Raw genomic sequence first — 15,669 nt, forward strand, 5'->3', positions numbered from 1 at the left:
ATAGACTGGGCAGGTGAGGATTTAGAGCCAAGCAGCACAGTAGGGCTCGGTGGATGGAAAATTACTAAGGAGGAATTTCTGGAGTGAAGAGGATTCTGATTGGATCACTAAGATTACCAGGATTCTTCCTTCAGATAGGCCAGGGTTAGCAGACAGCGCCTGGGGAAAGTGGGGCAGGAGAAACCTGGTCAGATCCGTGTGGGGCAGGGATTCCCTCTGGCCTGCCTTGGCAGCACTCTGGCCAGCACTGGAGTCTACAGAGAGTGCACAGTCACCTAGGAGGTTCAGAACTCTGATCAGACACCTGAGTACCACAGGCGCTGAGAGCACAGGAGGACTGGGTATTCTCCTCATGAGAAAAGCCCACATTCTTTCCCCTGTACTTCTCTGTCGGGGGGGAAGTGAGTAAACCTTGCAAAATAGACAAAGAAAATGTACCTTTCTCGATGTTTTCATTTGAACAGTGTTATGGCTTGTATCTAGATGTCCCCCTAAAGCCTCATGTGGTGGTCTTAAGTGGGGGCTTTTCAGAAGTGGCTGAATCTAGAATGTATGATGCTAGGATTGATTCATGGTGCGAGGCTAGGATTAAGGGTCCCCCAATCTGGCTGTGAGTGCTCCCTGCCCTAGAAGAGAGTACCCTGAATAGAATATAAGGGACAGAAAGAAGGCTGCTGTTGTTGCTAGCTGTTTGCTACTTCACTGCTGGCTGCTTTCTGCCTGCCCTCTCTGCCATGAACTGTTTCTCCTCTGTGATGCCCCTCTGCCATACTACCCCACCTTCAGCCAGCTGATTATGGACTGAAACTTCTACAAACTGTGAGGTGAAATAAACCTTTCCTCCTTTAATTTTGGATGTTGGGTATCTTGTCTCAGCGATAAGAAAAGTAACAAAGACAGGTGACATTTTCTTTAGGTTTCTGCACCAAGCACCTTATCATTTTCATCCATGACAATCAATATTTCTTCTAAGTGCTGTTGTTGATGCTCACTGATCCAATCAAGCTTGGTTTCTGGGTTCCAACCTGAAATGGATGTGCATAATTTCATTTTTGTGTGGAGAATATCATATAATTTTTTTGTTGTGGTTGTTTTGAGACAGGATCTTGCTATTTAGTTCTGGCTGGCCTTGACCTCACTAAATAGCCCAGGCTGGTCTTGAACTCACTAGGTAGTGCAAGCTTGCCTGAAATTGACAGTGATCCTCCTACCTCAGGCTCCAGAGTGCTAGGATTACATGCACATGACACCATGCCCAGCTAAAGAAATTTTTTTAAAAGAATAAGTCACAATTCTTAGCCAAGCCCCCACCATCACCCCAAGGACTGCGTTCTCAGGGTTGTGTTGAATTGTCTTGTAGTTCACACTCATCTTGGGTCTCCTTTAGGATGCTGATCACTGAGAATCTCTCATTACATTTGGCTGTGCACGCACAGGAGCTCTCAAGGGAGAATCCACACACATCTTTAGGTTCTGATGTTGGTTGCGTGAGAATGCCACAGCCAACTAACACAGCTGATTTCATCTCCTTGTAGAAATGTGGTTATATGATTAGGAAAGACAGAGATTTGGCTTTAGGAAATGCCTTGTGGGTGTGGGAAATATATGAAGAGAATGTAATTGGAAGCAAATCTAAAAAGAGAATTGCCCCACACTGTGGATGTGTGTGAGTGGCTGCAGTGAAAGATAGGAGAAACCCTCACCTCAGTTGGCACATGAGCGTTTGTGTTCAGAAATGTGTGGATAAGACAGCATTTTCCAAAAGGTGCTCTTTCTAAGGTGACACCAAAGTAACCTTGACTCTGTGTGTGTGTGTGTTCCTGAGGATTGAATCCAGGGACTCAAGCATGGTATGCCAGCACTTTACTCCTGAGCTATGTCCCCAGCCCCAACCTTGAAACTCTTGATTTCAGAGAAATCTGGTGGCCAAATCAGTCTGGGAACTAGTGAATACATTACTACATAATGAACTCTTGCAACTCCACATTTCATATTGGCATATGTATGATTCTGAGGAATCTCAAGGCAATATGCTATGATGGATTTTGTTTAGCTCCCCAAGTTTACTTAACCCCAAGTCCCATTATTGATCTGATCTATCAGTCCTGGGGCCACTGTTGTTGCAACAGGTAAGGTGCTGGAGCGGCAGAGTTGCCCTGGAGGCTGAGAGGTGACTTTGCTGGGTGAACTGTTGAGTTCAGGAGCATGGCCTGTGAGTGTGGGAACAGACTGAAAAACACACCATTGCTTTCCAGATACAGGGCTGAATTTAATAAAATGTGATGAAAGACAATTTTCCCAAGAATGATGATCCAGCCTCCCTCTGGAAAAGGAAAGGAAAATAAACAGCTAACCACAGATGGGACTTTGGGGTATTTTTTGAATAAGTGAAAATACTATATTACTCTGTGAAGGAAACTACTTTTAGAAATTATGCTTTATACTTGTCTAACTGATCCTTTATTTCTTCAATTAATACATATTATGACTGACTATTGTGTATTATGTAGAAATACTTAACAAATTAGTGAAAACAGGAGTTCTTGGAAGACAGTTAATGTGGTTCTTACAGAACAAGGTCAGAGCAGAACAAGTAAGGGTAACAGGTATTTCAGGTCTCATCAAATTTTGGTGCTTGACAAATAGACTCTGTTGGATTTGCCTTCCTCCTGATTTTTTTTCCAACAAAGACTCAGAGGCCACTAAATGGCCTGGAGACTCATATGAGGGTTGTCCAAAGGTGTGATGCAATGTTTACCTATTACAACACTCATTTCAAATCTCTACTTGTGGGATATTTCTCTTCTTTTTTCCCTGTTTTTAAAATAATCTTTAAAACTTTTCAGAAATTGTGTATGGGAAAATAATGAATTCCCTTCCTGCAACTTGGCAGGTGAAAAATATAGAAATAAGGCAAAAGGCAAAAATTAAGATAATACGATACAGTAGACTAAAGGTGTCAGAGCAGTGATTTATAGACAATTATCTATCAAGTGCCTTTTTCTTCCTTTTTTTTTTTTGGTACTGGAGATCAAACTCAGGACCTTGAGCTTGGGAGGCAGGCGCAGGGCCACTGAGCTAAATCCCCAGCCCCGTTTCCCCCTTTTTTGATCAAGAGGTATAATGAGTGTAAGTCCTGGGTCTCCCTTCCTGTCTGTCTGGAGCACAGTTTATGACTGATGCTTCTTCTCACTGCTTCTCACATTCTGTACATTTTATGAACCTCCACAAACTGGGTCACATCATCTAAGTGAGGCCACCACTTGTAGAGAAACTTCTCTGCGATTGTTCTTGGCCAAAGGATGATTCCTGCTTTGCCCCTGACCCCCCTTTCCAGGAGCTCCTCCAGTCCCTCCTGGAACTGGAGGATGAAGAACTTCACTGGGATCTGGATTTCAAATAACATCCTTCCTCACAATCAGAAAGTAGCAAATTTCATGTTCTCCCCAAACTGGATCAGATTTTGCCTTATACTGATATCTTGTCCTAAACACAATGTCCTCTGGAGAAACCTGGGGCAGAAATTGATGCCATGAAAATAATTCTGGTGTTTACAATACAGAATATGTAGAAAAACAGAGAATATAAACATATTTGTTAATCACTCAAACCTTAATTTTAGCTAAGGAGGTCCTTGTGGATTCAAATCTGAATAATAAACTGGTTTTGGTTTTTTTTGATTCAATAAACTTGTTTGCATCCTATTTTGAAAAACTGACCCATTGCTTCTCAGCCTTTTGGCTAAGATCAAGTGAAAAACTGACCCTCTACCACACACCCCCAAACACAACAGAAAATCCTACTGAAACCAATCAACTTTGTGAGGAAAATACCTATTTTCTCTCAAATACTTGCCTTAATGAATAAAGCTAACAAATGGATAACTCATATTCACAGCTGATGCTAGACACTAAAAATAAATAGTATTTTATTATATAATAAAATTTTATTATATTTTATTATTATAAAAATAAAATTTTATTTTTTTATTTCATTTATTTTGGCAGTAATGGGGATTGAACTCAGGGTAGTCACATTGAGCTACATCCTCAGGCCTGTTTTATTTTGAGACAGGGTCTCACTAAGTTAGGAAGTTGCCCAGGCTGGGATCAAACTTGAAATTCTTCTTCCTCTGTCTCGCAGAGTGCTGGGATTACAGAATGCACCACCGTGCCTGGATGATCATTAACATTCTCTTTTTTTTTTTGGTACCAGGGATTGAATTTGAGAGGCAGGCGACAGAACCACTGAGCTAAATCCCTGGCCCATTAACATTCTTTTTAATGCAATGATCTTTTAGGCATTTCACAGAAAGCAATGATCTTTTTTTTTCTTGCAATGATCTTTTAGGCAGTTCACGGAAAGCCAGATTCCTAGACTCAACCCTGCCTAGGTCAAAGTAAATTTGTAATAGCTCCACCCCTCTTTATGACAGTGCTTTGCTGAGACTATGGGCAAAAATCCGGTCCCTACTGGCATCTCTGGATTTCTGCTGGCACATCTGTTTCCAGGTAGATGTGGGTACCTGCTCCTGGGGAATTCCCAGCTCCGCCTGCAGGCATCTCAGGGCAGCCTTCCTTACTCCCAGGGCATCTTTTTCCTCTAGTTCTGCAGATTTGCTTTGTGGGTGACTAGAACAGGAGTTAGTAAAATGTCCTGGAAAAAAGGCACATGGGAAAATTCCTCTTACTTTATTCCTGAAAATCGAATATCATAAATACAAATGCAGACCTTTTGGGTGAAAGCATCATTACCCACCGAGAGGAGCCTGGCAGATGAGAAGAGCAGGGTTGCTGTTGGTGTCCAGGGCTGGGGCTATGGGGATGGGTAAGGTGCCTCTGGTGGCTTGAGCAGGGATAGCCTGACCACTTAGCTTCTTATGCTGAGGCTCCTCCTGCCTGATTTAGCTGTCCAGGTAGGTCTCAGGGGCCAGGTCCTGGAGGGGGGGTGGATTGTGCCCCACAAAGGACTTAAGATACAATCTGACAGCAGGCAGAGGTGAGTGCAGGTGTGTGGTATCAGTGAGATTAGAGGTGGTACTAGGGAAGTAAGGGACACTCTTGGAAGTTCTGGGCTTAGGACACATCACTCCAAGGTATGACTGTAGGAGATTGGAAGATGTCACCCCAAAATTGCCGCTTTGGGCTTCTACCAGAGAGCATCTCATGAACAGCAAATGCAGAAAGAAGCTTTCTCTCAGTTTCCCGTACCTGACTAAAAGCAGACCCTAGGAAGTACAATGATCATGGATCTTCTTCCTTGAGAAGTCAGTAAAAAGCCCTGGAAAGATCCAACAGAGAAGATCATGATGCTCTTTAAATCTTGGGAACAATTCAGTTACTCAGTGTCTTCAGCCTTGAAGGGGAGGAGAGAGATTAGATACATTTAGGCCTAATTAATCTTCCATTACCAGTTTTAGACAAATATTTCTTAAATGATTAACATATCAAAGTGCAGAAATCCGACCCAAAGGTTAATTAGTGCTTTTCAAACCCAACTAAATGAAAATGAAGCCAGAGAGATCATTTAGGTTTTCCTTTCATTCCAACGTTGAACTGCAGGTGAAGTCTTGGCAAAAGAGCATTATTTGCATAATGTGGACATCCTTGCCAGTTAAGCTTCTCACTTAGTAGCTCTTTAATTTTTCTGAGACAAGCTTTACTCAGCTTCGAAGAGGAGCCAAGTGGTTACAACTTACCCAGGAAATGTAGAGTTGTTTTGGGAGAATTAGTGGCATACATCCATTGAACTTCGGAGAAAGAAAAGGTAAGGAAGGATGGGATCTTCCCTTGCCATAGTCTTCTGTGATGGGAAGACCTCTATCCATGGATCTGGCAAGGGGTGGCTTTGAAAACATAAGGACATTCTGAGCCAAAACACTCCAAATGACCACAGCTGACATAAATGCTATTCCTTAAAAGGGCTACTTTTGCCCTAGTCATGATTTTAGGAAGTACAAAAAATTTCAGCCCTAAGACAGAATTGTAAGACAATAATTTTATCATTATCTCCTTAATTTTATGCTAAATTTCATTTAATTTAGTCCCTCACATCTTTGGACTATGTTCCTCTGCATTTAAATCATTTTTCACTCCAAGCAAAACAAGGGGACATAAACCCCAAACTAGAAACTTACATGGTTTTCTAATTCAAATCAAAACACAAAAAGCAGCCCTGTACTGTTCCTCTAGAATGAGCTGTCATCTGCAGTGAGAGTGGGACATTGTTCATGCATGTCCCAGATTCTCCAGGTCAAATCTCATGGCAGTGTTCTCCTGGGTCACGGGTTCAGCTGAATGGATTCACTGAGAAAAGTTAGTTTAGCATTGGATCTCTCCTTCTTTTCTGCGATGAACAAGACAACACTGAAGGCTCAGTGCAGCAGCCCTGCAAAGGCAAAGCCCGATAGCATGAGCACTGTACAACAGTTGTGTGAGTTTGTGGTCCTTAGTCTGTCTCACCAGAAAATTTGACACGTGGTCTCCTAAACTGACATTCCAAACCTCTAGCTAATTAAAACTTGTTTGACAAATTAAAGCAACAACAAAAATAAACTGGTCAAGGAGAACTGGCGAAGCCCAACCAACCTCCAATGCTGCTTGACAAAGTTCCAGCTGGGGGAAAAGGAGGGTGGAACACATCATACCCTCATGTTTTATTTTTTCTTGCCCTAATGTTTACAATTGTTACTCTGGTCACAGGAATCATTGTATTTGTGACTAACAACATATTCTCCATGATGCAAATTGGCAATGTTGTATTGAAATCTGATCTGGCTCAAAAGTCCCAAATTCCTGTTTCTCTCAGTTCTATTGTCACACCCACTTCTAAAGAAACCCCTCCTAAAACTCCCTCTGTTTTCCTGACACTGTAACTCCTTTCTTCTATTGATGACTTTCTTTTTACTAAAGGGGTCTTATAAAGAGATTGAAAGGACAGATTTTAGATGTAAGACACAGTGGAAAATGGGAAATAGAAAGAAAGTTAAGACAGATAAATACACTAAGGAGGCAAGTTACTCAGCTTTTCTCAAAGTACTGTAAACATTTCCTGCTCATGGACCATGAACCCAAATAACATTTAAGCAAGATGAATAGAGGTATAGAAAAAATAGAGAGCTAATAGCAAACTATATTAACCATTGTGCAGTTTCTCAAGGGCCAGCTGACGACCACAAGTTTGACATTTAATTAACTAAATCTTGCTTGTATCCCCGCTGATATAGAGATTTTGATTAAGTTACTTTCTGTTCTGCTTAGGTGTGGGTAAATAAGGGGACAATTGTAATTTTTAAATGTATTCATGATGTTCAATGAAATGAATCAGCTTAGAAAAAATATACTTTGTTTAGTAAAAAATAACCTTTATTTCTATAGAAATTGCTAAGGCAACCTAAAATGTAAACATGTTCTGCCCAATGCCTCCAAGCTATTGCTTAAAGATATAAAAATAAATCAGACCCTGAGACTTCTCAGAGGGAACCTGCACATTGCTTGCGAAGGTTCTTTTCTCACTCGCCGGCCGGGACCTCTCCCCTTCCTACCCTGCATTGACTGCAGCTGGTCTGCGGCAGAGAACCAGAGCTGGATGGCAGTTAAATGACGAAAAGCTGATTTGATTCAGGACTATTGCAATAGGGGAAAAGAGACCTCATTATCAACCTGGGATCAACTCTGAATATAGACTGGGCAGGTGAGGATTTAGAGCCAAGCAGCACAGTAGGGCTCGGTGGATGGAAAATTACTAAGGAGGAATTTCTGGAGTGAAGAGGATTCTGATTGGATCACTAAGATTACCAGGATTCTTCCTTCAGATAGGCCAGGGTTAGCAGACAGCGCCTGGGGAAAGTGGGGCAGGAGAAACCTGGTCAGATCCGTGTGGGGCAGGGATTCCCTCTGGCCTGCCTTGGCAGCACTCTGGCCAGCACTGGAGTCTACAGAGAGTGCACAGTCACCTAGGAGGTTCAGGACTCTGATCAGACACCTGAGTACCACAGGCGCTGAGAGCACAGGAGGACTGGGTATTCTCCTCATGAGAAAAGCCCACATTCTTTCCCCTGTACCTCTCTGTCGGGGGGGAAGTGAGTAAACCTTGCAAAATAGACAAAGAAAATGTACCTTTCTCGATGTTTTCATTCAGATGACAATTCCTCTTGGTTTCTGCACCAGGCACTATCATTTTCACCCATAACAATTAACATTTCTTCTAAGCACCTTAGCTGATGCTCATTGACCCAATCAAGGTTGATTTCAGATGTCACTGCTTTCTGGGTTCCAACCTGAAATGAATGCACACAATTTCATTTTTATATGTTGAATATCATCTATTTTTGCTTTTGTTCTTGTTGTTTTTGAGACGAGTTCTCACTATATAGTTCAGGCTGGCCTTGAACTCGCTACATACCCCAGGCTGACCTGGATCTCGCTTCAATATGCCTGCTTCAGTACTGGAGTGCTGGGATTACAGGTGTGAACCAGTATGCCTCACTTTTTGCTCTTGTTACTGAGTAACTCATTATATACCCTCATGTATGAGTGACAAAAACAATAGTAAAGCATCATTATTGTTAGGTATAAAAGGCGTATAATGTGTTCTAAATTTAGCATCTTTCTGAATGGGAAATATTGGAGAAATATGATATATATGTACTTCATTCCTTATGTTTCCCAGGGTTTCTCTTTTTAAACAAATTTTTTTTTAAGACACGGTCTCGCTATGTAGTTCAGGCTGGCCTTGAACTCACTATGTAGCTCAAGCAGGCCTTGAACTCATGGTGTTCCTCCTGCCTCAGCCTCCCAAGTGCTGGGATTACAGGCATACTCCACCATGCCCAATGTCCCAAGGTTTCCTCAATGAAGATTGCTACAATAAATTCTGCACAAAAGAAAAAATACCAAAAAAAAGTTCAGGTCCCGCTCTTTGCACAGTATCATTGCCAGAGGGTTGAGGCCGATATGGAGACATTTCTCAACTTTCAAGAAAGCCACATTCAACACAGAAAGCCTAGTGCATCCTCTTCAGTGCCAGCTAGATTCTCACTTGATGATTTCCCAGGATCATATTTTCAATACCACTTATATTCACCAAAATCTTTTCATCAGCTTGTCCTACTTTTTAAAGAAATGCATTTGGGGGCTGGGGATTTAGCTCACTGGTTCTGGCGCCTGCCTCACAAGCGCCAGGTTCCGAGTTGGATCCTGGGTACCAAAAAAAAAAAAAAGAAAAAAAGAAACGCATTTGTTTTAGTCCCTTATCATTATTATCTGCTTTTCATCTCATCTTAGCAAAAAGGCTTCTTGATTTTATCAGCAAACATAGGATCAACAGAAATGCAGGGGAAACAATTGCTGAATATGTTTCAAATTAGATAAATAATCCCCACAAAGGAAAGGATAGAAAGTAACTGCTCTGGAAATTAGACTCTTGGGTTCTTGCCCCATTTGAACCAAGGTCCTTTTATACTATTAAGATGTGAAAAGATACCAGTTAGAATGTTCTATGATTTTTGTACTTTTTTTTTTGGTACCGGGGATCAAATTCAGGACCCTGCACTTGCGAGGCAGGAGGTGGAACCACTGAGCTAAATCCCGAGCCCAATTTTTGTACTCTTAACAAGACCCTGATCTCGCTCTTTGTTTCTGCCTCTCCTTCTCCATCATAATTCTGCTTGTTCATACTACACATTTTCTTCTCAAAGTTTTTATTCAACCCATAAATGAAAGTTCTAGCCATTACTCATTTACATAACTGGGGAAATCACACCATCTCTGGTGCTGTGAAATTAACAAACTATTAAATGGCTTGTTTTGTGAATGTGATGATCATAGAAAATTACTTTGACACAATTACACTTTTTTAGTGCATTTAGTTTTTAAATCTTTGGCAAATTATGTTCGGTTGCATAACATATTAATAGATGATTATGGTGACATTTCAAATAGATTTGGAAAAGATTAATTTTTTGAGAACTGATGGGATAACTGGCTAGCTTTTTTTGAAGGAAGAAGTTACATCCTTACTTCCAATGTTATATTAGAGATATTCATGTAAATTTAAGATTTCATTGAAAAGATGAAAACATAAAAATACTATAATCATATATGGATGAGTATTTCCTCGATATTCTGTGAAGAAAAGCCTTTCTAGACATGACAACAAGGGGAGAAATTTAGACACATAAAAAGGATAAACTTAGATACATTAAAATTATCCTTCTGGGGGCCGGGGATTTAGCTCAGTGGTTCTGCTACCTGCCTAGCAAGCACAATGTCCAGAGTTCAATCCCCAGTACCAAAAAAAAAATAAATAAATTATCCTTCTGCATATCAGGAAAGCCATGACAAAAGGGGGGGGAGCAAAGTAGAATGTTTTATCTTGATAACAGATAAAGACTTAATATCCTTAAGCTACCAAAAGTTTTTATTTTATAACTAAAAAGCATATAACTGAATAAAAATTATATGATGAAAAATATACAATAAAAAAGATGAAGGAACTTGTGTGTGAAGATACCAGGTGTTCATATTAATTCCAGTCTGAAAGCAAGAAAAGATCAAGGTCCCAGCTTGAAAACACACACACACACACACAGACAGAGAGAGAGAGAGAGAGAGAGAGAGAGAGAGAATTTTCCTTTCTTCTACCTTTTTCTATTCAGGCCTTCTAAAGATTGGGAGATGCCCAATTCCCACATTGGAAAGGGCAATATGTTTTACTTAGTTTACCTTTTTAATGCTAAATCTTGCCCAGAAACCCCCCTCACAGATGCATCCAGAAATAATATTTGATCAAATATTTGTGTACCTTGTGGTACTGTAAAGTTCACGCATGAAATTAGTACATAAAAATAGTATACCTGTAAGTCTTCCATGTTCGTAAGAAATAAGAGAAATTTGAATTGTGGGCATTATCCCAAAAAGTAACTTCTAAAAATTGGCTCCAGGGGGTAAAAAAGAGAACAGGAAAGTATTTTAAAATATTAGAAATGTTTTCAGATTAAATTCCACATCCTGCAAGAGAGAAACATTTAAAGAATTCATGAAATATCTGTATTCTTAGCCAAATCATGGACACAAAAATGACAAAATTTGAAATTGTATCTGTAATATACATATTGTAGGATGTTACAAATAATATTAGATATTAATAACAAATATCTAAATTTAAAACCAGAAAGCGTTTGGTTAAAAAATCACTTGCTTGGATGAACAGAGAAATCTATATTACACTGTGAGATAATTTAGTAAGTTACATCAGATTCATGTCATAATCTATATAATTTGTTCAAAAATCTCATCACTGAAAACTATTATCCTTAAATGCTGTATTTTCAATTCACTTATTGTGTACATTGTCTTAGATTTTAATTAGGAGCTGCAGAAAGGGCATTAGACATCAATGAAATACAGAGAAAGAAAAGGAGACAAGATAAAGGAAAACAAGTAAACAGAAGTGGCAGTGAATAGAGCTAAAAAAAGAATGCACAGAATTTCAGATATGAAAGGCAGGCTAAAAAAATTCAGCAAGTGCTAGAAGGTACCCTTGAAAATGGAAACCCCATTTTTTCTGTAATCCCAGCACTTGGGGATGGGGCTGAGGCAGGAAGACTGCTGTGAGTTCAAGGCCAGCCTGAACTATAGAGCGAGACCCTGTCTCAAACACTCCCCCCCCAAATAAATAAATAAAATAAAAATAAATGTTTTTCATATTTTGGAAAATTGACTCCAAAATTTCAACACTAAGATAACCATCTCACCTCTTTGAGAAAATGGAAGCATGCAGAACGGAACATCTTCCAACACGATTTTTCCATCTACCAAGTCCTTCCCACTCCACAATCTTGGCTTTCCCCATGGAATGAGGAGCTATCCTGTACAAAAGGCGTTCCCACCTCTTGTGAAAATTGGTCCCACTTACACTTCCCTATTCAGTAATCATATTACTCAACAGTTACCCTTTTCTCTTCTACACCAACATTTTCTCCCTCTCTGCTGGATTTTTCCTATCAGCATACAAGCATGCTGGTATTATCCGATTTTATTTACGTAAAAGCTTTTTTAAAGTCCTCATTTAGCCAGCAAACCACTCCATTATTTCTTTGCTCGCCCAAGCTCTTGGAAAATATTCTTCCTACTCACGAGCTCCAATTCCTTTCTCTAATATTTCTTTCTCTCTAACATTTAATCCTATCTATTGAGTAACTCCAGTTGTGGTTGAGCTGTTCAGATTTTTCAGTCCTAGACAAAAAATTCCTAAGTGCCAATTTCCCATTATCTGCAAGCACAGGCTAAAATTTCTATAGACATAAGAGATTATATTCAAATTTGCCTATGGAAAATTATGATTAACTTTTGGACAATTTTGAAGAGAAAAATATTCGGGCCTGCGCGAGGCCGGCCACCCAGCAAAGGGGTCAGACCCGCCTTTCCCCTCCCCCCTCCCCCTCGACGGGCGGCCATATTGCGGAGCTGGCGGCGGCGGCCATTCTCCTCTCTCGTGGTCCTGGGCTCGTACCCTCGACTCTCGCTCCCAGCCGCTCGGAGGGCGGGCAGGAGCCGCCGCTCTCGGAGGTGACAACAGGATTTATATACGTGAAGATTTTTTTTTTTTAAAGACTAACAAAAAGAGAAAGAAAATGCCGAAACCAATCAATGTAAGAGTAACTAGAGTGGATGCTGAGTTGGAATTTGCCATCCAGCCCAATACAACTGGGAAACAACTTTTTGACCAGGTGGTGAAAACAGTTGGTTTGCGTGAGGTCTGGTTTTTTGGGCTGCAGTACGTTGACAGCAAAGGTTATTCTACATGGCTTAAACTAAGTAAAAAAGGTGACACAGCAAGATGTTAAAAAAGAGAATCCCTTACAGTTCAAATTTAGAGCTAAATTCTTTCCTGAAGAATTAATTCAAGAAATAACCCAAAGACTTTTCTTCTTTCAAGTTAAAGAAGCCATCCAGAAACTGCAGTTCTTTTGGCTTCCTATGCTGTCCAAGATTATAATAAAGAGATTCATAAACCAGGCTATCTGGCTAATGATAGACTACTACCCCAGCATGTTTTGGAACAACACAAACTGACAAAAAAACAATGGGAAGAAAGAATACAAAACTGGCATGAAGAACATAGGGGAATGCTAAGGGAAGATTCAATGATGGAATACTTGAAGATTGCCCAAGATCTAGAAATGTATGGTGTCAACTATTTTGAAATAAAAGGGTACTGAACTGTGGCTAGGTGTTGATGGTTTGGGTCTGAATATTTATGAGCATGATGACAAGTTAACACCAAAAATTGGCTTTCCTTGGAGTGAAATCAGAAATATTTCATTTAATTACAAAAATTTGTTATTAAGCCAATAGACAAAAAGGCACCTGATCTTGTTTTTTATGCACCTGTTTGAGAATCAAGCAGATTTTGGCCTTATGTATGGGAAACCATGAGCTATACATGCAAAGGAGGAAGCCTGATACTATTGAAGTGCAACAGATGGAAGGCTCAGGCTAGGCAGGAGAAACACCAGAAGCAGTTGGAAAGGGCACAGTTAGAGAATGAAAAGAAGAAAAGAGAAATAGCAGAAAAGGAAAAGGAAAGAATAGAACGTGAAAAGGAAGAGCCAATGGAACGTCTAAGGCAAATTGAAGAACAGACAATGAAAGTCCAAAAAGGATATAAAATAAAAATATTCATGGTTTACATATTAAAAAACAACTCAAAGAAGCACTGAAGACTATAAGGGAGACAGAACATAAGAAAGAATATAAAGCATCTCTATCAAGACAATTTCAAAGCAGTCATCTTTCAGGCAAAGGACATCCTTTTTGTTTTTCCAATAAAGTTTTTCCAGGATATTCTAAAAAAAAATTTTTTTTCCATGACTATGATAATTTTATCTCTGCGAAGCCAGAAAAACTCCTTAACTATGATTGTAAAAAAATAAGGTTCATGGGCCAGGGATTTAGCTCAGTGGTTCCACCACCTGGCTCAAAAGTTCAAGGTCCCAAGTTCAATCCCTGGTACAAAAAAAAATAATAATAATAATAAGGCTCATGATTTTACTGGGAGTTTGAGAGAGGGCATTAATTTTGAACTGTTACCAGACCTAAATCCATTCAAATACCACTTGGCAATGAATGCTCAAGTCATGAGAGTCAGGAAAAGAAAGTCAGTTTTGTTCAGGCTTTCCCAGAGAAGATGGGTATTCTATTGACTCAGAGCCCCATCTTAGGAAATTTAGGGGTGAAAAAGGCTGTTATAGTAAAGGGAAGAAGGGGCAGGGGTGAAAGATGGCAGAGGTGATAGTCTTTTTTTTTTAGTTTGGACAAACACATTGTTTCCCTGAAAATTAAGATTAGCAAATCCTTGGACCACACTTTGATGTTATATGCAGAACATCAGATGTCCTGGGTTCTGTAATTCTATTGAAAAGCTACTGATAGGTGAGTGTGTCTTTTTATTTCCTTTTCTCAGGATGAGGTGGTCTAGCATTTAATCATAAGATTCAAAGGGCCTTATTTTTCCCCCTGGAGAATGGGAAGACAGTGAAAAGCAACAGTCAGAGGTGTCATCTGCATCCAGCTAGGGAGAGGCAAATACAGTAGTGTGTTGCTTGGCTGCCCGACTTCCATGGTTAGTGATTCTTGAAGTCAACTAAGTACAAGTGAAGCTAGAATGTTCATTTAGGTTTTCCTTTGGCTACAAGAAGGCTTTGGGGACAAGCACTGGGAGAAATGTTCAACTATAACTAACATGCTAGGGGGTGGGGATTTAGCTCAGCGGTTCCGGTGCCTGCCACGCAAGCTCAAGGTCCCGAGATCCATCCCCAGTACCAAAAAACAACAACTAACATGCTATACATATGATTATTTCTTTCTTTTTTTTTTTTGGTACCGGGGATCGAACTCAGGACCTTGCGCTTTTGAGGCAGGCGCCGGAACCACTGAGCTAAATCCCTGGCCCATATGGTTATTTCTTGAAGGCTGTGACAGTATGGAAAGGACTTTACCACATTGCTATGGTTTGGATCTTGAGTGTCCTCCAAAAGCTCATGTGTTGAAAAGTTGGTCCTCAGTTGATGATGCTATTTAATAGGATGGTGATGAAAACTCTAGATGGGGCTTGGTTGCAGGAAGTAGTTCTGTGGAGTGGCATGTGTTTGAAGGCATATTTTATCCCGATCTCTTGGCAGTCTGTCTCTGAAACTATGAGCCAAAATAAATCTTTTCTCCTTAAATGGATTTATGTCAGGTATTTTTTCACAGTGACAGAAATCTAACACACATATGTATTTCAATTTGTTACTGAATTCATACAGTTTGTCCCTAACTTTTGATCAATTTCACCCTCTTTAAACTTCCATTTTGATTGTATGCTTTTAATTTGGAACTTTAGTTATTTAATTAATTATAAGTATGTAGCCTGGTGTGGTGGAGCATGCCTGTGATCCCACCTACCTGGGAGACTGAGGCAAGGTGATCTCACATTCAGGGCCAGCCTGGGAAAACTTAGCAACATAGTCTCAAATAAAGTGAAAAGGGCTGGAGCTGTAGTTCAGTGACAAAGCAGTGCTGGGTTCAATCTCTTGTATGGCAAAAAACACAATTTTTTAAAAAAAGTATTCTGATATATTCTTCAAATAAATACAAAGTTTCTGTACTCTGTATCTTCACTGAA

The 15,669-nt window shown here is 40.0% G+C and overlaps 1 protein-coding gene and 1 pseudogene across 1 annotated transcript; one reads left to right on the forward strand and one right to left on the reverse strand.

Moving 5' to 3' along the window:
• Positions 1–2,162: 2,162 nt before the first annotated feature.
• LOC101702441 (isopentenyl-diphosphate delta-isomerase 2) lies at positions 2,163–10,870 on the reverse strand. The gene is given in 7 exon segments (XM_004854704.3): positions 2,163–3,374; positions 3,376–3,512; positions 4,526–4,656; positions 6,307–6,387; positions 8,118–8,173; positions 8,175–8,278; positions 10,856–10,870. Coding segments are annotated over 7 exon segments (699 nt in total). The 3' UTR covers positions 2,163–3,199.
• A 1,654-nt stretch (positions 10,871–12,524) lies between these two features.
• On the forward strand, positions 12,525–13,867 carry LOC101702100 (radixin pseudogene; annotated as a pseudogene).
• Positions 13,868–15,669: the final 1,802 nt, after the last annotated feature.

The sequence above is a fragment of the Heterocephalus glaber genome, unplaced genomic scaffold (assembly GCF_053883595.1).
Source record: "Heterocephalus glaber isolate CG9 unplaced genomic scaffold, H.glaber_assembly_v1.0 deba00001472, whole genome shotgun sequence".
NCBI classification, from domain to species: Eukaryota; Metazoa; Chordata; class Mammalia; order Rodentia; family Bathyergidae; genus Heterocephalus; species Heterocephalus glaber.